Below are 21,990 nucleotides of genomic sequence, written 5' to 3'. Positions count from 1 at the left end.
TTTCCCCAGAAGCTGGTGTTGCCTCTGAGCAGTTCCTGAGGTTACGTCCTCCCCGTGAAAACACCTCGGGTGACTTCCGCGTTTCCTCCTGGACCCTCCTTGGCAGGGGGCTGTTGGGGCAAAAGGAGCTGATGCTTACAGGCGGATCTGTCGGAGGGGCAGCGTGTGCGGGGCTGGCAGGGAGGGCTAATGGGTGGAAAGGGGCCCGTTTAATTCCTGCTGCGCTCCGTGTGCCCATTTCCCCGGGCTTATTCGCCCATCCTGGCCAGACTCCCCAGAGGACATCCCTGAAGCCGGAGTTTCCAGAGGTGGGCGGCTGCGCACCCTCACCTTGGCGGGAGGTCACGCTACATCAGTAACCTCAGAGCCTTCAAGACGGCAGCGTGCAGCCGTGTAATTGCAGAGTGATGTGTCTGAGTAATGGTGACTTTGACTTTACAGGATAAATGTTATTGATAGTTTGTAAGGTTTACGAGGTTTCGTTTTAACAGCGGCCGTGTCTGCCCTCCACTCACCTTTGCTACAGGACGTTTTCCAGGGATTGTGTTATGGGTGGAGGGTGTCCAGGTTCTTGGTGTTTTGACCCAAGAATTGGATGAAATGCACAAAGCAAAGAAAGAATGAAGCAACCAAAGCAGAGTTTTTTTTAAAAAAAAAATCTCACTGCAGACGGTGAAAGTGGCCCAGCAGCTGCTCCAGGGCCAGATACAGAATCTTCTCGCATCCAGATACCCGCGAGGAGTTTCCCAGCGGCCCCTTGTGTTCACCCCGTGTAAGTCCAGGGGTGGGCAGCCATTGGTCTGAGCGATTGCAGGAAGCGCCCAATCAGAGGCTGAACTCACAAAGCTGCACTTCTATGCAAACAAGACTTGTCCTCCAATCAGAAGCTTAAATTAAGCTATCGGGGTACGCTCCTATGGAAACATCTGATTGGTGGCAAAAAGCCAATCAGAGGTGTTTTCAATTTCCCATCTTCCATGCAAAAGTGGGAATTTGCAAACAGAGCAGGACTTCCGAATTCTAGGAAGACTGTGCAAAGTGTCCTGAAGTTTCTGCCTCCAAACCCTATTCTCCTGACTCAATTGTATCCTGAAGGTAATTTTTTTTTTTTGTTTCTGAGATGGAGTCTCACTCTGTTGCCCAGGCTGGAGTGTGCAGTGGTGCAATCTCGGCTCACTGCAGGCTCCGCCTCCCGAGTTCAAGAGATTCTCTTGCCTCAGCCTCCTAGGTAGCTGGGATCACAGCCATGAGCCACCATGCCCAGCAAATTTTTCTATTTTTAGTAGAGATGGGTTTTCACCATGTTGGCCAGGCTGGTCTTGAACTCCTGACCTCAAGTGATCCACCCACCTCAGCCTCCCAAACTGCTGGGATGACAGGCGTGAGCCGCTGCTCTGGCTCTGAAAGTAAAACACTCAAGTCTCATACTAAATGCCCGCTTGCAGGAGTCTATCATGAGGCCTGGACCCCTAAGTCCTCTTATTTCTGCTGGCTGGGGTGAGCTCGAAGGACTTAGCCACGTCCAGGCCTCCACGCGCATTCTATCCTGGGCCATGTGTCCCCCACACACAGGATGTCCTGGGATCTGTGTCTGGCTCTGCCATGTGGACACTTCCCCTCTTCATGGTCTGAAGACCTTCTGACTGGACTGGGGTGCAGACTGCAAACCAAAAATAAAAATGTAAGCCTCCTCCAATGACTGAATGGGCCCCCTTGGCCAAGAGAAGCCTGAAAAACGGAATTCACAGCCTTGCAGGGAAGGGAGGTTGGACAGGCCTCCTTGTGTCCCCTTCCTTTGGAGTTGAGGCACAACCGGCCAGCATTAACACTGAAATAGAGCTCGCAGAACTGACAAAGCAGACTCTAAGATACCACATTCACCTGCCTGTGGCACAGCACCACTCGCCAGTGTAAACCCAGATATCTGAGAAAGACCTCAGTCGATTAATCGTTTATTCTGCCAAGGTTCAGGACACACAAGTGACTCCGCCCCAGGAGGTCCTGACAGCGTGCCCAAGGGGGTGGGGGCACAGCTGGGCTTTGTACGTGTTAGGGACACACGGACATCAGTATATGTACGACGTGCGTTAGTTCAGTCTGGAAAGGCGGGACAACTGAAAGGGGGAGGGGCTTCCAGGTCACAGAGGATTGTGTCGTTCTGAATTTCTGATTAGCCTTTCCAAAGGAGGCCATCAGATATGCGTTTGTCTCAGTGAGCGAAGGGTGACTTTGAGTTCTGTCTGTGGTGAGGGAGGAATGTGACTTTTTTATCTTGGTAGTTGTCTTTTTAAGGAAGAGAATGGCAGGGAAGTTTGCCCTAAGCAGTTCACAGCTCGACATCCCCTTTTGGCTTCACGATTTGGGGGTCCCAAGATTTATTTTCCCTTCACAACAGAGAGCAGGCTCTGAAGGAAATAAAAATTATTTACCCCCAAAATATATTTATTCATTTTTATTTTTGAGATGGGGCCCCATTGCATTGCCCAGGCTGGTCTCCGTCTCCCGGGCTCAAGTGATCCTCATGCCTCATCCTCCCAAAGTGCTGTGTGAGGCACCACACCCAGCTGCAAACTGCATTTCGTTGACATATTTTGAAATGGCCTTGCAAAGCTGCCTCTCATCAGGGGAACGTGCATTCTGTAGAGAAGCTCCTTCCCTTCCCAGGCCTTTTCCTAATGGGACGAATGTCAGATAGAGTAAATTCCTCTTCAGAGGTTTGGCTTGTTCACCTCTTTATTCTTTGTTCTTCAGATCACTTTCCCACTCCTGGTCGCCTGCTCTGTAAGCCGCCCCTCCCGCTGCGATGGCGCTGCCCTGCCAGACTGCCCTTCCCGCCACTGTGACCCATACCCCTCCCCTGTTTAAAATAGCCAATCAAAATTAGCTTAGATTGTGAGGCCCGACGCCAGCCGACCGGGATTAGACACAGAAGCGAGACCCAGCTGCATTCGGCATGGAGAGCCCTTCCCTCCTCCGTTCCATGTGCTCTTAGGACCCTGCCAGGCGCCAGCGGCACCCTTCTGCAGAAGCGAATTTGCCTTGCTGAAACTTCTTTGTTCGAGTGCTGGATTCCTTTGGAGCTCCAAGCTTTTATTTCCAACACAGAGATTTAACTAAGAATCATTTTTAAAGGTGGGAAAGAGATACTGATCATCATTCCCTCCAGCCTGCTGCCTGGAGGTCTCATCGGCATCACAGGAACCTTGGCTTCCCCAGCCCCTGTTACCTAAACTCAAGAATTTCTTTCCGTGTACCACGAGCCGTGGTCAGTCATATTTAGCTCAGAACAAACGTGTTACATACTTGACAGAGTTTCGCTTTTTTCACCAATAGATAGAAAAGACTGTCTACCAGACGTCAGCTAGTCTTCCACCCAGCCCTCCACTCAGTGAGGCTGGAGGCCCCAGGAGGAGACCCCGTGCCCCACCAGGCTCCAGGCTCCCTCACATGCCTCAGTCCTTCCCGAGGAGCTTGTGGCCGTGCACTTGGGTCATGGGCCCTGAGGAAAGGGGGCATCCAAACATCTCGGGCCACGCTGGACACGGGGGCGGGCCAGGGTCCTGACACAGGAAGCCTCATCCTGGCCACTGGCCCACATGGGACACACGGGGGCCCAGGAATCGGGGGGACCTGGTCCAGGGACCGTCCTCACAGGCATTTCCCACTCCCAAAATGTGTAGTTGGAATAGGGAGAAATGGGGGTGGGCAAAGCCCGTCGGGCTGTCAGTGGCCTGGGGGGCAGCAGCCATTGCTTGGGGGAAAGGAGTCTCTGAAACTGCTCCCCCACCTGCCCCAGCTGGGAGAGTCAAACAAAAGCAAGGTCTCATCTGGGAAGGAGCAAAAGGAAGAAGTGCCCTGGGAGCCTGCTGGGTGCCGGGCACTGGTCCCAGTCACCCTCCCTTTCCTCAGCAGTCTGGCCCCGCAGGACCCACGGCCCCTGGCCGGTGGTGTGGTTTGCTGCAGACCAAGTGTCACCCAGCAGCTGGCCTGGAGCCTGGGAGGTGTGGACACCGACCTGGCAAATGCAGCCTTTTCTACTCTGCCGCCAAAGATGGACAGGGGCCAATCTGTGGCCCTGTGGCAGAACTGTTCACCACCAGCAGGGCTGTGGCAGACCCACCAGGTAAGAGCAGGGGTGGGGCGAGCAGCAAGGCATCACGGCAGCGTGGATGTGGAACACCCAGAGGCAGCAGACAGGCTGCCCTGACCCCCTTCCCGCCTCACTTTTCCCCAAGGCCTGTCGCTCTGTCCACGTCAAGGGCTGCAGAGTGAATCCAGGGGGATCAGATGATGGAGGAGGTAAAATCCAGAGCCTGCTCCTCCTTGGGTCTGCTGTGGGTGAGGGAGAAGTTGGACCATCATGTGCCCGTGGCAGAGCCAGATACAGAAGCTGGGGCCATCCTGAGTTTCAGGGAGACGTGGCCTGGGGTAGAACTCATGAGGAAGAGGACTTAGGGAGCCGGGCCCAAGGACTGACTCCTTCAAGTGGGCATTTAGTGAGACATTAATATTTTACCATCTTGATATAATCCTCGTTTTGTGGCCTGGAAAACATTCTGTAGCAAAGGTGTTCAACGTGGAGCACCAGGCCTCTGACCTGCACCAGGAGATACCGGGAACGTGAGCCCCCAAAGCCATACGGAGCAGGACTGCCACCCCAGGAAAGGACAAGGATTTCAGCAGATGATGACTGAGACAGGTGAAGTGAGGGCTTTGGGGTAATTGTTCTGGGGCCTGGCCCACAGGCCTGGCAGGAGCCCTGAACCGGGACAGTGAGGTCCGGAAGCTGCCGGCCTGGGGTGTGGAGACTCTCGACATAGAGGAATTCTCCAGGGTCCCGCCCTCTAAACTGACTCCCAACTGAGTTGGAGTCAGATGAAACTTGTGCTGGCTTGGGCTCTAGAGAGGAGGCCCCGCTTAGCCCTCAGCCCCTCCCTCCCTGCCCTAAAGTAATTTGATCCTCAGGAATTTGTTCCACCCTCATCTGGTCCCAGCCAACTCCCGATTTGAGCAAGGCCAGGAAAAGGAAGTGGCTGAGAAATCGAAACTAATGGGGAAGTGGGGCCACTGAGAAGCATCCCAGCAACCCGACCACGGCCCGTCTTCCACTGAGAAGCATCCCAGCAACCCGACCACGGCCCGTCTTCCACTGAGAAGCATCCCAGCAACCCGATCACAGCCTGTCTTCGCTGGGCACCATGAACCACACTGTGCAAACCTTCTTCACTCCCGCCAGCACCCACCATCCCCCGAACTACGAGATGCTGAAGGAGGAACATGAGGTGGCCGCGCTGGGGGCGCCCCACAACCCTGCGCCCCCGACATCCACCGTGATCCACATCCGCAGCGAGACCTCCGTGCCCGACCACGTCGTCTGGTCCCTGTTCAACACCCTCTTCATGAACTCCTGCTGCCTGGGCTTCATAGCGTTCGCCTACTCCGTGAAGGTGCGTGTGGCCCCGGGGGAGTCCAGGGGGAGCCAGGGAGTCTGGAGCTCCAGCTACCCAGGTGCTGCCTGGGCTGGGGGCTTGTGTGTCCCTGTGAGTGTGAGTTTATGTGCACCTCTGTCCCGTGTGTGCCCACATCTGTAGCTTTGTCTGAGTGACCCGTGTGTGTGTGGCCTGGGAATCTGCCCAGTGCAGGTCTAGGAGGAGGCTCCGGGAGGCTGGCTGGCTCAGAGCTTGTCCCGAGATCCAGCAGCCCAGAGCAAGGCTCCCTATAACCCAGTGCCAGAAATGACACCCTCACCTTCCAGACTGGCACCCAGGCTCCCCCGGAAAGTGAGAAGGGACTCACAGGTGACTTCGCCCCATGGTGGGGAGAACAGCCTGTGCTGGGGCCGAGGCAGAGGGACGCTGAGCCCCGAGGCTCCTGGAGGGTCTGAGGTTGGGTGAGGAAGGGGAGGGGTGGTCCCTGATCTCAGGGCAGGTAGGAGCCGGCGGGGAGCCTGAGCCATAGCACGTGGCTCCTGCCTGAGGGCTCCTGGTCCCCTGACCGTCTCCTCTGCCCCAGTCTAGGGACAGGAAGATGGTCGGCGACCTGACCGGGGCCCAGGCCTACGCCTCCACCGCCAAGTGCCTGAACATCTGGGCCCTGATTTTGGGCATCATCACGACCATTCTGCTGATCGTCATCCCAATACTGATTCTGCAAGCCTATCAGTAGATGCAGAGGAATCACCCCGGCCAGGGGCTCTGCCCGTGACCTGTCTCCCACGTACTCCAGCTTCCGTTCCTCACCCTGCCCCGGCCGAGTCCTGTATCAGCCCTTTACCCTCACACGCTTTTGTACAGTCGCGTTCAATAAAGTGCACGTGTTCCTGGTGCGGCTGTGACCTCACTTGGGGAGGGCTCCTGGGGAGGGTCGGAGCCTGGTTGCCGGAGGAGCAGGTGCTCAGGCCTCTGGCTTCTGGCCTCCTGCTGTGGGCAGCAGCTGGGTCCGTCCAGGACCCTGGGAGGGGCTCCTGTGTCCTGGAGAGTCTCAGCTCTGACTCAAGGTGAGCTCTTTTCGGAACGTCAGTGCTGAGTCCTGGACACCCTGGGCCCAAGGCCACACTCTCGGCCTGTCAGTGACCCAGGCTGTGGTCTCAAAAGAGAGGGAAGGGCCTAAGCGTCCTGCAGGGACATTGAGGGGCAAGGTGGCACCGGCTCCCCAGCTGCCCCCAGGCCCTGCTCTGTGCTGCTGGGGACCTGGCTTGAGTTCCTCAGGTGGAGGGAGCACCGAGCTTCCTGCCTCTGAGCTGTGTGGAGCAGCCGGTCCTGCAGACGTGGGCAGCTCAGCCCCTGTGGGAGGGACGGGGGCTTTGTGCGGAGGGCAGCAGGGAGGAGCCCCGGGCCTCGTGGCCCCTCCTGGGTGGCCCAGGTGCCTCCTCCAGCCGAGGGGACCTCGTCCCTGCTCCCGCTCGGACGCCCCCATCGGAGTGAACTCTACCCGGGTGCGAACTCCTGCAAAGCGCCCCCTGCCCGGCTCGGTCTCCGGGGTGGCATCTGGGGTGCCACGCGCGCCGCGCCCCGCCGTCCCTCCCGACTCCGGGTCTGGATCGAGTCCCCCTCCCGGCGCTCACTCGCCGCCGCCGCGCTCCCAGCCCCGGAGCCGCGCGGTGACCCCAGGGCCCGGCCGCGGTGGGCGACGGACGCGTGGGAAGAGCCCGCTCCCCTCGGGGTCTCCCGGAGGCAGCGCTGAGGGCGCGCTCGGAAGCGCTCCCGGGTCGGAGGCGGGAGCTCAGCGGCGCCCCTGGCGGCGGCCCGGACCCGGGCGCGGGGGGCGGGACGCGAACCCGGAGACTCGGGCGCCCGGCGGGGACTCACCGCTCTCCTCCCGCTCGGGCCCGACCCCCGCCGCTCCCACCTCCCCTTCCCCTCGGGGACCCCGATTTCCGCGTCTCCTGCGCCCCTCCCTGGGGGGGTCCGGCCCGGGTGCGGGAGGAGTCTCAGGCTGCGAACCCCCCGCGGCCGCGCAGCAGGAACGGCCGGGACAGCCCCACTCAGGGCACTGCTTCCGCGGAGGCCTCCCTGCCCTGACCCGGCCTGGCCTCCTTACGGAGAGGCGCCCTGATGGCTCAGAGGACAGAGATCAGGTGCCAGCAGTTCCCTCCTGTGGCAGCGACAGCGGCCCCACGGCTTTGCCAGCGGAGTCCTACAAACGCCCAGAAAGACGCTGTCCCGGCAGGGAAGGGAGGAGGCGGACAGGGCTGCCCCCCCTCCCATCTGCCCAGGAGCCTGGGCAGAGCAGGACACCGGTGACATCTCCGTCACCACTCGGGACCTGGGCCCTCCAGACATCAGCCCCGGCCCATCCGCTCAGTGAGGCTGGAGGCCCCAGGAGGAGACCCCATGCCCCACCAGGCTCCGGGCTCCCTCACATGCCTCAGTCCTTCCCGAGGAGCTTGTGGCCGTGCACTTGGGTCATGGGCCCTGAGGAAAGGGGGCATCCAGACATCTCAGGCCACGCTGGACACGGGGGCGGGCCAGGGTCCTGACACAGGAAGCCTCATCCTGGCCACTGGCCCACATGGGACACACGGGGGCCCAGGAATCGGGGGGCCCTGGTTCAGGGACCGTCCCCACAGGCATTTCCCACTCCCAAAAGTTGGAATAGAGGAAGGAGAACTGTGCAGACCCCAGGCACAAGCAGTGCCTGAAGAATATCTTAGTTTATAGTGTTACTGCTCAGCTGTTTCCTTTATGTAATCCTTCACATATAATCATATATTAGTTTATAGAATTAGTACCTGAAGTGTAACTGCTTACCTATATCTAGCATACTTACTTCTATATAATCATATAGGTATCGTAGTAGGGGCTGTACCGACACATTTAGTGCTGATTTATACAATCCTTCTATGTAACCATATAGTAGTCTGTAGCAGGAGGAATGCCTAGAGCAGTCACAGAACAGAAGCAGCACATGGGAAAACAGCCAGACCAGGACGAGAACCAAAGACCCCGGCGGTGGCGTCCCTGCCTGAAAGGGCACACGCTGTATGGCAGGCTTGGAGCAGGAGCCTCCCCTCCCGATAAAGGAGTTGTAGCGCCTTGCATCCAGTTCCTGTGGAAAGTCGGCCTCAGGCCTGAGATCCTGGAAGTAACCGAGGGAGAAGAACCCTCTGGTGTGACCAGTCACGGCGGCTGTACACCCTGGCAGTCTTTTCTCGTTTCTATGCTGGCTCAAATCATCCTCCCATAACTATCTTAAGAGAAGAGCACGCGTCTGTCAGCTCCCACTGCACTGGCTTACGGCATCCTTCTGTTAGAAATCCTTTGAAGTCTCTAGCCCCCAGAGAAGAAGTGTTGCACACGACACCTGTTGCACGCAGCCCACCTCCTTGCCTCAGTGACCTAATGGGGGTGGGCCCCTTTTCTGTACACGACCCTCTACTACTGCGCATGGCACGGACCCCTACTGCACACAGCCCACCTCCTTGCCTCGGTGACCTAATGGGGTGGCCCCCTCGCTTGTGACTCACGTGATTACGTATGCCCTGTCACTAAGCCTGTAGATGATGACCTCACTCACGACCCTGACCCCTGCTTGTATCTAATAAATACAGACGCTCCTGGATGTTCGGGGCCTCGCCTGTCTCTGCTCATAAGTGGCGTGGCCCCCCGAGTCCAGATGTTCTTCACCAGTCCTTCTGTGTCCTGTCTCTTTACTTCTCAGATCCTACACCTCAGCACAGGATAGGGGACACCCCAGGACCCAGCGGGGCTGAGGCCCTACAGCAGTGTTCTTATGCATACAATAGAGGCAGGTTCCCACCTACCTTCAGAAAGGGAGGCCTCCTTACCAGCAGCTGGACTCGTGGACATGTGGCTCTGGGGAGCTGGTTGCCACTGAGGTCACTCAGGGTCATGCATCCTCGAGGTCACATCCTGCTTCCAGTGAATGCTCAACACGAGTGGAGGGGCCCAGACCTGCCGCCTGCCCTGGATGTGTGCTGGGGCCATCCCAGCTGCACCGGCTGTGAAGCAGCTCGGCTTCACCTCTCGCTTCCTCCTCTCCTTTCTGCAGAGCCCCCCCGATAACGTTCTACACACAAATCTCCTCTTGGGAATGTGGACAGGAGCCCCCTCACAGGCCTTGTGGGTCATTCCAGGGCCTGGTTATTCCAGTTTCCCTTTGTGAAAGGAAAATAAATCTTGACCTTCCAAAATCACTAAGCCATGAAACAGTCAAGCTGGGGGCTTTGACATCGAGCAAAACTGCCCCCCATTTTATTTCTGAATAAGAGAAGTACAGAGATCAAACAGCTACATCCCTCCCTCACAGTCGGCCCACCAGGAAATTCCTTACGGGTCTCAAGATGTTACCTTACAGCGGTTCTGGTGCCGTAAGCTGGTAACTTACCTTCACAGGTGCCAGACAGAAAGTCACACCTCTGCTCACCTGAGACCAATGCATATCTGATTGCTTCCTCTGCCCTATTGTTTACGTAAAAATGCAGTTTCACTGAGCCAGACCAAATTGTAATTCAGTGAAAAGCTGAACCGGGACTCAAAAGAGGTTTTGTCTCTTATTTACATATGACCTGGAAGCTGCCCCTTGCCAAGCCGTCCTTCTGAACAGAACCAATGCACAGCTCACACATATTGGCGGGTGTCTGACGTCTCCCTAAAAGGTACAAAAGCAAGCTGTGGGCTGAACACGCTGAGCATATATCAGAACCTCCTGAGGATCCATTACAGGCATGTCCTTAATCTTGGCAAAATAAATCAGCTTTCTAAGTTGATCGAGGCCTGCCTCGGATATTTTAAGTTCACAACTGGAGCACTGCAGTGTTGTGGGCAGAGGAGGGGCACACCTGTCTTCTGTTTTAATGTCATCACTATGCAGCAGTGAGAGCAGACTCGAAGGGCTTGTGAAAGGAAAGGAAATCTTGAGGTGCCACAGTCGCTAAAGGAAAGAGTCAAGCAGGGCATCGCTCAGGGCCATCACCCCTCTGCCCGCTGAGGTGAAGGCATATCCCATCGCCTCCTTTAAAGAAGCTAATCAGAAATGCAAAGGAATGTTTCTACCCGGGACCCCCTTCGACTCTCCAGCACTTGCTTTGCATGGTCCCGCCTTTCCAGACTGAGCCAGCTTGTTGGTCTTACATCTGATTGATTCTCCCGTCTCCCTGGAACGCATAAAACTAAACTGTGCTCTGACCACCTTGGGCACATGTGGTCTGGAGCTCCTGAGGCTGTCACGGGCACGTCCTCAACCTTGGCAAAGTAAACTTTCTACATCAGCTGAGGCTTGTCTCAGATGCTTGGGGTCCACAGGCTCAACAGCAGGAAGGAACCCCCCACCCAACCACCCCCTGCAGGTGGCCAGTGCGGGTCCTGGAGGAGGGGAGGGCAGCTTGGTCATGGGCCCTTGAGAGTGTGGCCGGCTGGGAGACTGGGAAGCTGAGCCTTCTGGCCAGGTGGGTGCAGGAGCACCACGGCTGGGGAATTGTCGGGGAGTGGGTGGGGGTCCAGTGAGCCTTCTGGCTGGGTGGGTGCAGGAGCACCACGGCTGGGGAATGGTTGGGGACTGGGTGGGGGTCCAGTGAGCCCTTCTGCACAGAGCAGGCACTGGGTGTGTGAGTCCAGAGCTGGGGACCCACACCAGTGTTTTTAAGGGGAAGTCTGGGCTAAAGACATGAATGTGAGTCATCAGCGTTCAGACACATCTACAGCCACCGAGACAAGACGGGTGGACCTTGAGCCCTAACAGGACCCCTCACCACGGACATGCTGGGATTAGGGAGGGCAGGAGGGAGGCTGAGGAGGGGTGGGTGCATCCACCGCAGGAGTCCAAAGGCTCCCTGATCCCCGACACCAGTGTTAACAGCTGTCGCTGGTCCCTGGGGGTCCCCCTGCCGGCCCCTTGCAGACTGCACCCCACATCTCATCCTCCCCCCACCGTGTTCACTCATTCTCAGGTACCCTGTGACAGCTGCCCTCCCTGTCCCCTTGCAGGGATGCCTGTGCTGCCGGGGCCTGGAGCTTGTGCTCCGAGAGTGTTGGGGACAGAGCGGAGTTCGGAATCCTGGGAATATACGGGCTGTGGTTTCGGCAGCTCTGGTTCTGAGGAGGCGGCTCCTGTATATCCCTGAGTTGTGAGGCCCATGGCCCTGAGGCGGCACCAACTCCTCTTGGCTTGAGGGGGGGGCTCTGGCCAACGTTCTGCCCACTGCCCATTTGGCCAGCAGCCTTTGATGGGGTGGGGGTGGGGTGTATGGGTGGGGGTCTCTGCCACTGTATGGCAGTAGCCTTCCAAGGGGGGGCTCTCTGATGGGATGTCCATCAGGAGGGGCCCTGCTGGGTGGTCCGAGGCAGCCTCAAACAGGGGCTCCCTGGGGTGGGGGCCGAGGGGCAGGCCACACCCTCAGCCTGCAGGCTGTAATTTGTGTTAAATATAGCGCTGAGGGGCTGGGCCGGGAGGGGACAGCAGGGTTATAAGCCAGCGGGTGCCCACCCTCCCAGCTCCAGTCTGAGTGTGGAAGAGACGGCGCTGGAACCCATGGACACGGCGTATCCCCGAGAGGACCCCCGGGCCCCCACGCCCAGCAAGGCCGGCCCCCACACAGCCCTCACACTGGGGGCCCCGCAGCCCCCACCTCGGGACCACCTGATCTGGTCGGTGTTCAGCACCCTCTACCTGAACCTGTGCTGCCTCGGCTTCCTGGCGCTGGCTTACTCCATCAAGGTGGGCGGGGGCTCCACCCCCTACTCCACCAAGGTTGGGGAGAGGGAGAAGGGGCAGGGCGTGGGGAGCTTCTCAGGGGTCCTTGCCCTGTTGGGGGTCTCAGGGGGCTCTGCTTGCCAGTGAGGGTCTCTGTGGGCACCGCTTGTGAAGGTGACTCCGTCAGCATGGCCCAGAAAGAGCCCCTCACAGAGGTGAGGCCATGCGGCTTCTCCATTAAACACGTGGGCCTCTTCTTAAGGCGGTCTGGCCCACCCAAGAGCACAGAGGCCACTGGGAGGCACCCAGAGAGGTCTCTGTCCAAGGGGGTTCACATGCTGTGGGCTTCTTGAACAGTGCCCCCTTTGACTTTAGCTCCTGAGTGGCAGGGTGGGGGGTGTCTCAGCATCCTGGGGGACCCTCACCCACAGAGCTCTTACAGGCTGACACTGGCCTGGGCTGGCCCCTGGGTCTGTAGCTGGGGACCCAGGGAGTGCCTCCTCAGGCCACACCTCTCCATTCAGATTTTGGGGCCTTCTAGGTGCCCAGGGTGGGGGTGGGAAGGGCCCCCAGGCCCTGAGGACACGTGGACATCTGGCCCCGTGGCCACCCTGCAGGCCCGGGATCAGAAGGTGGCTGGGGACCTGGAAGCGGCCCGGCGTTTTGGCTCCAAAGCCAAGTGCTACAACATCCTGGCTGCGATGTGGACGCTGGTGCCTCCGCTGCTGCTCCTGGGGCTGGTGGTGACCGGCGCCCTGCACCTGGCCCGGCTGGCCAAGGACTCCGCCACCTTCTTCAGCACCAAGTTTGAGGATGGGGACTACGACTGACAGCCTGGGTCCTGATGGGGGGCCCCAGCCCCAGGATGCTGATCCCAGGGTGCTCTCCTGAGCCTGGCCCTTCCGTGGGGCCTCCATCTCTGCCCCATCCTGACCCTGGGGCCCTCCAGCCCCAACATGGGTACCTAATGCTGACCCAGTCAGACCCCAGGGGCCTCACCCTAACCTGAGGGCTCCCAGGCCCTAACTCTGCCCCCCCGCCCCTCCCTCCTCACATTCCAGGCTCCTTGGTTTCACAATTAAAAGTGCCTGGTTCCAGAAAGTGCCTCCTGGGTCTCCTTCCTGCCCAGCATAGGGGAAGGAGCTGCCCTGGGGACCACCGAAGCCAAACGCCACGGGGCCGACACTGAGTCAGCAGCAGGAGGTCCCCTGGCAGCTCTGCAGCTCTGCTGTTCTGCTCAGCCACGTCCTGACCGGCCCCTTCTCTGTCACTGGGCGGCCTGTGGCTTCTGGGGCGGAGGCCCAGAGTATTTTAGGCTGAAGTTTGGGAACCAGGCCTTTGATCTCTGCTACTCTGTGGTTTAGCGGCCTGTGCTCCAGAACATCGCGGGTGTGTCCCAACTCCACATGTGCCCAAAGTCTGCGTGGGAGTCCCCTGGTGTGTGCCTCTTTCCTTCTGGGTCATTCCGCCCGTCCCCATGACCCTGGGTCCTCCTTAATTCTGAGAAATCCCAGTCCCCACGGTGGTTTCCCTTCCTCTTGGGCCGGGGGGTGGGTGTCTGGGAAGGCAGGGAGGGGACCATCCCGTGGGTGGGGCTGGACACACACACATCATACACACGGAGCAGGATCACACCCCCCCACACGCACACGCACAGGCACAGCTGTGTCCAGACAGAAAATGGGCATGTGTGCAAAGTTTTCTGAGCTCCCTGGTGCCGGTGCGTGTTTTTCATACTGTTTTACCTGCATCGCGCACCACAGCCTCCCCCACACCCCGGACTGGTGATGGGAGGGTGCTGGGGACACACACACCCTGATGCCTCGTGGAGGCCGCCCCTGCCAGGAGGCGGGGGTTAACTGCAGGGGCTGTAACCGCAGAGTGGCCCAGGGTTCTGAGCGCCTCCCTCAGGGGCCTTTCCCTCCCCAGGGATCCCCCTCGTCTGTCCGCTGTCCCTGGGTTGGGAATCTTTATCTAGTTGGTCTACTTGGAGCCCTGGGCTGCACCCCCATCTGTGATATGCCTGCAGCCAACAGCTGGCACGGCCAGGACTTCGTGGGCAGGCCCAGCCAGCTCTGGAGGCAGATGTGTGTAGGCTATGCTGGGCACCGGAGACAGACAGGGTCAGTCCCACGTGGACCAAGGACAAGGGCAGCGTGCCCACCTGTGCCTGGCTTGGGAGAGCGTGCCAGCCCCGAGCCCCAGGACTGGCCAGAGAAGGGACCAAACTGTGTTGGGTGCAGAGGCTCGGGGGGAGTCAGCCCCTGTGTGGCCGGATGAGTGTCTCCAGGGACCAGATGGTCTGCTAGCCCCAGGCTCATGGTCACGGCAGGTGTAAGACACGTGGTGGCCACAGGCCTCGGCCATCTGCACTCCACGGTTCCTGTCGCGAGAGCTGAGAGAGCTGGCAGGCCCTGAGTGCCGGTCCCGGCCACGTGAGTCCCCAGCACACTCACCCCCAACATTCTGCTCCTGGCAGCCACGGAGGGTGGCAGAGACAAGGAGATGGGCCCTGGGAGACACAGGCATTCTGATCCCCAGAGCCGCACAGGCGTCCTTGCCTGCCTGCCTCCCTCCCTCCCTCTCTCCCTTCCTCCCTGGAGTCTCCATCCGGAGCTTGCTTGAGGAAAGGGTGCAGCCGCAAAGCCCGTGCAGGGGGAGGTGCAGATTCGAGGGGACTCACGCTGCCCGACCCAAGTGAAAAGGGAAGTGGGACCCAGGGCACGGTCCTTACTTCAGAAGGAAGGAAGCACATCGGCTCCTTAGAGGAATAATGCTCTTCCCGGCACCAAAGCTTTAATTCCTCAGGCTGACGTGGTGCAGGGGTCCTGGCCCTCATCAGGGTTTCAGCAGCAGATGCCATCGCATCTTGTTCTTGGGAAACTGCTGACGACTCAACCCTGCGGCTGAGGCTGGGCAGGGCCTTGAACCCATGCACATCTGGCTCCAGTCCCTCTGGCTGGTCAGTGGAGAGCGCTGGGGTCTCACCCTCAGGTCCCTCTGTCCAGTTCTCTGGTGACTTCCCACTTCCCACCTCTCTCCTCACAAGCTGCGAGGTTGAGAAAAGAGCCATCACACCCCACACTGTGGGAGAGGCCACCCAACCGGATTAAGGCTGCCCAGAGTCCAGAGGAGCCTGTGATTGAGATTAAATCCCCCAACATGCCGGACCCTCGACTGCGTGGCGTGAAAAGCTCCTTTTTGGCAAAGCTGCACCTGAGAGTCCTGAGGAATTCTGAAGGTGGCCGAGTCCCTTCCTTCACAGCCCTTATCCCTGCTGTCCACGCTGAGCTCTGCACCTGCCTCTCTGCCCTCTCAGCAGAGGGAGCTGCAGGTCACGGTGACCAAGGCACTCAGGGAGAAGCGGATGAGAGGCCAGAGGTGATGCAGCCTCAGACTCTGCCTTCAGGACCTTGGGCGGTGCCCTGGGATGGTGGGTGACGGCATCCGTCCACGGGGCAGGGAGACGTGGCGTGGGGATGCCATGGGGAAGCCCAAGGGTGTCCAGGCAGGGGAGGGGTTCAGGTTAGAGTCAAAAAGCCTTGAACTTTAGGCCAAGCAGCGTGGACTTTCCCTGAGCACCTGGCTGCAGGTGGGATGGCAGGCTAGGAGGGTGTCCAGGAGGGGTGGGTGCAGAAGGAGTGGCCACAGGGAAGGCCCAAGAGACATTTCTAAAGCCGACGCTCCTGATTATTCAAGGGCAGGTTCCAGGGTGAGTGACTCAGTGGGGCAGGAGGGACCAAGAGTGACCCAGAGGGGCCCTTCGGGCTCTGGAGCAGGTACCTAATATCTTCAAAAAGTCCTCCCGGGAAACTCGGAGCTGGAGCTTCCAGGCAGCTTCGTGGGTGACCTTTGAATCCGGCCAGCCGAGAGGGGAAAGGAGGCCTTGCGCCCTGCAGGGAGAGGGAGGCAGCCCGGGGGTGAGGGGGACAGCCCGGGGGATGGCCGATGGCCACAGGCGCCTGGGCTCTGGGGGCTGGCGTGGTCTTCTACCTGGCTGCAGGGCAAGTCGGGCCTGGGACGGCCACAGCTCAGCCTCCAGACGAGGAGCCCAGGGCCCCGCTCGGGCCGTGACCTCCACAGTCACCGAGTCCTCGGAGAAAGAGAAGTCGAGCTTGTTCCCCTGGTAGAAGATGCCGGAGACGCTCACTCTGGAGATGCCCGAGGGGCACAGAGGGTCGAAGGTCACACCCCATCGGGTGAGCCTGTGGGAGGAGAGGTCTGTGAGGCGGCAGGTGGGGGTACAGGCTGCCCTCTGCCAGCCTCTGCACTTGCCTGAACCCCGTGCACCCGAAGAGAACCGCCTGCAGGAAGCCCCCCATGCCCGTCAGGAAGTTCACAGCGCCTGACCCGTCCGAGTTCTCCGTCCACACCTGTAGGGGCAAAGGCAGCTGACACCAGGACCCCCGGGACGCCGTCCTCTCTGGGCTGCTGTCTGAGGTCCGGCTGAAGCTCCAGGGCTGCACCTTGCTGTGCCCACTCTGGGGCCCTCTCCACTCCCACCATGAGGGGCCCAGTGGGAGGCAGGCGTGGCCAGGCTAACCTTGAAGGGCTCAGCCATGTTGGCAAAGCTCCTGTCCAGGAGGTCCCGGGCCCGTGCCGCGTCCTTCAGCTCCATCCAGCCCACAGCAAACATGCTCTTGGGTCAAAGGTAACAGGACGCGCAGGGGTGAGGCCAACTTTGAGGGCAGAGACTGAGGCCACTGGGGCAGGAGCTCCCCACCCCAAGGCTGCTCACCCAGGTCATGGCGGGGCCCTGGGGGGATGTCACAGCCTCATAAATCTCCAGGTTTTTCCTTCGAACCTCAGGAACCAGGGAGAAGGGGACGGGGTATCCCAGGAGCACAACGTCTGCTTGCTTCACCGTCTCTCCTACGGGGAGGTGCTGCTGATGGTGGGCACGTGCGAGTTTGGGGGTGGGCAGGTGTTCCAGGACAGACTTGAGGTCTCCACGGCAGGGGCGAAGGAGGCCTCGGAGGGTCCACCCACACTCACCAGGCTGATATCCATCAAACTCCGGGTGGAAGTTCCGCTCCACGTCAAAGGGCACCTTGATGTTGTCAGCCACGGCCAGCCACTGGCGGGGGACCGGCAGTCCCAGGTCCCGGGCCAGGGCGGCAGCAAAGCGCAGGCTAGGGGTGGAGGTGGGTGAGAGAGGTTGCGACCCCTGGGCTTCCAGCTGCTGCCCGCCAAGCGGGGGCACTGGGGCAGGTCTCCAGCTGCGGTGGGGGTGGGGTGAGGCGAGGGTCTTGTGTCTGACCTGTTCTGGACCAGGACGTTGGTGTACACGGAGTTGTTGACCCCGGAATGGTACTCATCGGGGGACATGACTCCTGGACACACAAGTCCAAGACGGTGCTCAGTGCAGAGTCTCAGAGACCTTCCCTCCACACAGCGGTCAGCGTGGGGCCTGCACATGTGAGGTGCCGGGAAATCCCTTCCTCCCCACCATGGCCCTCACCCCTCAGGTGGTACTGCTCCTCCCTGGGGCTCCACTCGACGCGGCTGCACCAGAACTCCGCCACGGCACTGACCACGTCCCAGCCACCAGCCTCTCGAAAGAGCTGCAGGTCCTGGGGGGCAGGAGGCGGGACAGAGGCCAGAGCCCTGGTCACTGTCGTTCCCAGCGGCCTGTCTGTGCCCAGAAGCAAGGCCTGGCACTGAGACACCCATCCTCGGCCAGCTTCCCAGGACTGGCCCCAAACAGGAAGCCACGCAGAGTGGGCGTGACTACACCAGCTGCCTGGCCACGCCTGCAGGAGCGGTGGGCACACCACGCCTCACCTGGGTGGTGTGGTAGTACAGCTCGAAGGCCAGCACCACGGCCCCATTGACGTGGACCTCCTGGGCCCCGTAAATGTCCTCAGGGCAGACCTCCAGGCCGGAAACTGCACTCTCCCAGGCAAACTTGGCTCCCTGAGGGGTGGAGACGGGCACACCTGTAGGGGCACACCTTGTTGGAGGGGAGAGGTGGCCCACCAACTTTCCCATGCCCCCACCCTGGAAGAGGGGGCACAGCCTGCTCCAGGTCCCCTGGTGGGCACCACTGCTGGGAGTGCCTGCTGCAAGTCCTCACTGTAGGCAAGGTGGCTTCTGCCCAGTGCTCACCATGTGCTGACCTGGGGGCAGGGCACAAGGGTACCCCAAGGGGTCCTGGGCCAGAATGGGGTCCCAGCCCTGCTGAGGCCCCTCAAGCCTCAGGGTGAAGAATCCAGGACATCTCAGCTCTGTTCAGAGAGGGGCCCGGGGAGAAGAACACAGGCCCGGGGAGGGGTTAGTCGGGGAGTTGCAGGCCCTGCCAGTGTCCAGAGTGGGGCCCGTGGAGAGGGATACAGGCTGGGAGGGATGTAGGGGCTGCAGGGCTCTGCAGGCCGGTGCCCAGGTCCCCTCACCTGGTAACCCAGGTTCTGGGCATTCTCCAGGGCCCCGCCCAGCGTGCGGATGCGGTACTCCAGGATGGCCCTGGCAGCCTCTGGGTGGAACATCAGGATATTCGGGAACATCCAGAGGTCCTGAGAGCACGGGCCCTTGTTCGAGCGCTGGACAGGCTCTCACGTCTCCCTCCCTCCTGGCCACGTTCCCCCCGGCACAGCTCTACTGCTGGGCCTTCTGGGTTCCTCCTCTGCGGCCCACTCAGATCTGCAGGCCCTCCCCACCTGCCCACCCGGTTCTGTCTCCAGCTCAGATGCTCCTGTTGATCTGGTCCTCAGCCCCCACTTTGCTTCCCCAGCCGGGTTCGTGTGCCCACAGAGGCTCCGGCCGAATGTGGACACGGGCAGCCTCGGGCCAACCGACCTGCAGTGAATGACTTGGCCTCTGGGAGCCTCATCAGAGAAAATGGCCACAGCAGCAGCATGGGGAGACTCAGACAACGATGGAGCAGCCCCAGCCCTCACTCTGTACCCCTCCACGTCCAGCAGCCACCATGCCCCCTCCCTCGTGCCCAGCCCTCACTCTGCACTCCTCCACGCCCAGCAGCCGCCATGCCCCCTCCCTCGTGCCCTCGGTGTCCCTGTCACCCTCCTCGGCCTCCAGCTCCAGGCTCCACGCAGTAGCCCACAGGTCTTCCCAGTGCCCACAGGCCCCTCCTGATCAAAGTCTCTGCAGCTCCGCTGGCCCTCAGGTAAACTCCAAGCGCCACACCGCTGTCTACAAACCCTGGAGACCTGGGCCTGTAGCCCTTCCTGCCGTGGTGGGGGCCCCTCCCTTGGCCCTGGTGGGGGCCTCAGGCCCTCTCAGCTCTGGTCTCTGCACCTTCTGTTCCCCTCACTGAGATCACTCCTCCACCAAACTCCTCCACACGCTCCGGCTGAGACACCACCTTCTCCAGGCCTCTTCCCTTTTGCCACGGTCCCTGTGCTTCCCAACCACAGCCCTGATCCCAGGGAGGGCAGAGGCAGAGGACCTCTGTGCATCACCTGCTGTGTGCCTGGTGCTGGGTGTACAACGCTCACCTGGTCCCAGAAGACGTGGCCCCAGTAGCACTCCTCACGGCTCCCATTGGAGAGGCCCCCAGGACTGAGGCCATGGCAGATGTATCCTGGGGCCTTGGGCTGGGGCAGGGCACTGAGCAGGTAGTAGAGGGAGCCACGCAGGGCCTGGCGCAGGGGCAGGGGCCCCACCACGTCCAAGCCACATTCTGCCCAGAGCTGGGCCCAGGCCAGTGTGTGCTCCGAGTACAGAGCTCCCCCGGCCTGCAGCCGCAGGGCCTCCTCGAGGCAGGCCTGAGCCTCGGCCTGGCTGCCGCCCACCACGGTCAGGAAGTCCCAGGTCCCCTCCTCCTCGCCTTCCCCAAGCGTCAGGTCTGGGGGCGCGGGTGTCCACAGCATGTGCACCTCCTGCCGCGGCCCCCCAGGCTGCTCCGGGGTGAGCGTGTGGCCGTACAGGTACCTGCGAGAGTGCGGCCGTGCCTCAAGGACGAGCTCCCTCCCCGGCTCCCTGGCTGCAGGCCCAGCCCCCTCCTTACCGGGCTCCCTGGAAGTCAGGACCCCGATGCAGGTCCAGGTCTGGGCTTTCCGGGGAGAAGGCTGACGGCAGCAGCAGCGTGATGGGCCTGCTCCCCGCGGACAGGCGGGTGATGGACACACGGAAAGCCAGGACGTGGGGCAGTGTGCGGTGTGCATAGATGCACTGGGAGGCCCGGAAGTGGGGCCCCTCCAGGGTGTGAAGAAAGGAGCCTGGGGAGGCAGAAGGGAAGACAGGACCACTCGAGGGGGTTGCCAAGCTGCGGCCTCCTGGGCCAGGAGTGGATCCCTGGGCCGCCTCTCCCCACGACGGGGCAGATCCATCCGGACACTCGGCTGCTCATTCTCGGCAACTACAGCTGCCCCGGGGGCCTCGGGCTGCTGCCCCTCCAGGTGGCCTCCAGGCCGAGGGCGGGGGGACCCTGAGGGCCTCTGGGGCCTCCTGTCTCAGTGAGACCTCCCTGTACACTCAGGAGGTGCTGGGGGGATTTGTGGCTGTGGCCCCCCCAGCTGGAACGATGCCTGGGGCAGGGGTGGGCAGGCCAACTGTGATACCAGTGTTGGTGTGCAGGGCGAAGGTCTCGGTCAGCTGCTCCCCCATCCCTGCAGGGGCCTCCAGCCGGACGTTGAGGGGGCTGGGCAGCACTGCCCGGTGCGTGTCCCCTCCAGCACCGTTGTACACGCCGCTCACATGCAGCGCGTGGTGAAACACTCGTGTGCCCAGGAATGCGTTGGTCACAGTGGCCAAGAGGCGGGGGTCGCTGGGCAACCGGCGGGCAGCAAATGTGGTGGGGTCCTCCATGGAAATGCCGCTGGGCCGGGCCGGCCTGCTGGGGGTCAGGGGCCCGGGGACCGGCTGGGCCTCCCTCTTGAGACTGTCCGTCTGTCCGTAATTCTCTGAAGCCTCCCTCGCGGCGGGGGGCGGTGGGGAGTTGCGGAACCGGCTGGGCGGCCCCGATTTTCCTGAGGCCCCTCCTAGGAGGAAAACACCCAGGAAAGGAGCTCAACTCTGAGACGCTCAAACCCGGAAAATTGATCTCCAGGAACCAGCTGAGTCCCTAAGCTTGTCTGTCCTACAGGGCACCTCAGAAGTGCAGTCCTAACCCTGCTGTCCAAACGCAACCGCGGCAAACCGCGTCTCACCGCGTCTCGCCCCCACCTTCTGTGGTCAGCCCCACCAGGCTGGAGGGAAGTGGAAGTGGCGGGAAAGGAGGCAGCGGGTGTGTGTGGGGTGGGGGGTGTGTGTGGGGTGGGGGGTGTGTGGGGGGGGTTGCGGGGGATGGGGGGTGTAGGGGGGAGGGGTGTAGGGGGGAGGGGTGTGTGGGGGGAGGGGTGTGTGTGGGGGGGTGTGTGTGGGGTGGGGGTGTGTGTGTGTGGGGTGGGGGTGTGGGGGTGTGTGGCGGGTATGAGGGTGGAGGACGGGGAGCGCCGGGGCTGCAGGTCGGGGAGGGAGTCTGGGGCTGCCAGGGGCGCTGGGGGGACGGGACCCTGGGCGGGTGGGGGTGTGGGGGTGTGTGTGGGAAGGGGTGTGGGGGGGAGGGGTTGTGGGTGTGGGGTGGTGGGTGTGGGGTGGGGGGTGTGTGGCGGCTATGAGGATGGGGGATGGGGAGCGCCGGGGCTGCAGGTTGGGGAGGGAGTCTGGGGCTGCCAGGGGCGCTGGGCAGGCGGGGGTGGGGGGGAAGGTGGGGCCTCTGGATTCGCTGGGTGGGGTGCGGGGCTGCGCGGGCAGCGCAGGGGAAGGCTGGAGCGGCGTGGGGACGGGGACGGGCCGGGGGCCTCTGGGACTCACCGCACCCCACCCGGTCGCCGGGCACCAGCGCGGGAACCCGGGTCCGTCTGCTCCTCGCGGCGCCGGGAGGAAGGAGGAGCCGCCACC

The 21,990-nt window shown here is 61.2% G+C and overlaps 3 protein-coding genes across 3 annotated transcripts; 2 read left to right on the top strand and 1 right to left on the bottom strand.

Annotated features, from left to right (window-relative positions):
- The first annotated feature begins 5,009 nt into the window (after positions 1-5,009).
- Positions 5,010-6,325, top strand: LOC105719828 (interferon-induced transmembrane protein 3). Its single transcript, XM_012456047.3, has 2 exons — positions 5,010-5,447; positions 6,013-6,325. Exons 1-2 carry the CDS (start codon positions 5,199-5,201, stop codon positions 6,163-6,165), a joined length of 402 nt encoding a protein of 133 aa, XP_012311470.1. The 5' UTR covers positions 5,010-5,198; the 3' UTR covers positions 6,166-6,325.
- A 5,628-nt stretch (positions 6,326-11,953) lies between these two features.
- On the top strand, positions 11,954-13,251 carry IFITM5 (interferon induced transmembrane protein 5). The gene is made up of 2 exons (XM_012456046.2): positions 11,954-12,174; positions 12,768-13,251. Exons 1-2 carry the CDS (start codon positions 11,989-11,991, stop codon positions 12,978-12,980), a joined length of 399 nt encoding a protein of 132 aa, XP_012311469.2. The 5' UTR covers positions 11,954-11,988; the 3' UTR covers positions 12,981-13,251.
- A 1,658-nt stretch (positions 13,252-14,909) lies between these two features.
- PGGHG (protein-glucosylgalactosylhydroxylysine glucosidase) lies at positions 14,910-21,010 on the bottom strand. Its single transcript, XM_012456065.3, has 13 exons — positions 20,670-21,010; positions 20,117-20,327; positions 19,605-20,040; positions 18,543-18,662; positions 17,935-18,066; positions 17,612-17,723; positions 17,411-17,483; positions 17,146-17,282; positions 16,889-17,022; positions 16,694-16,789; positions 16,426-16,523; positions 16,144-16,355; positions 14,910-16,043 (listed from the first exon to the last, which is right to left on the bottom strand). Exons 1-13 carry the CDS (start codon positions 20,914-20,916, stop codon positions 15,943-15,945), a joined length of 2,109 nt encoding a protein of 702 aa, XP_012311488.2. The 5' UTR covers positions 20,917-21,010; the 3' UTR covers positions 14,910-15,942.
- Between the last annotated feature and the right edge of the window lie 980 nt (positions 21,011-21,990).

The sequence above is a fragment of the Aotus nancymaae genome, unplaced genomic scaffold (assembly GCF_030222135.1).
Source record: "Aotus nancymaae isolate 86718 unplaced genomic scaffold, 86718_ANA_hifiasm-v0.15.2.pri h1tg000106l, whole genome shotgun sequence".
Lineage (NCBI taxonomy): Eukaryota > Metazoa > Chordata > Mammalia > Primates > Aotidae > Aotus > Aotus nancymaae.
This window is presented reverse-complemented; position numbering and strand designations above follow the sequence as displayed.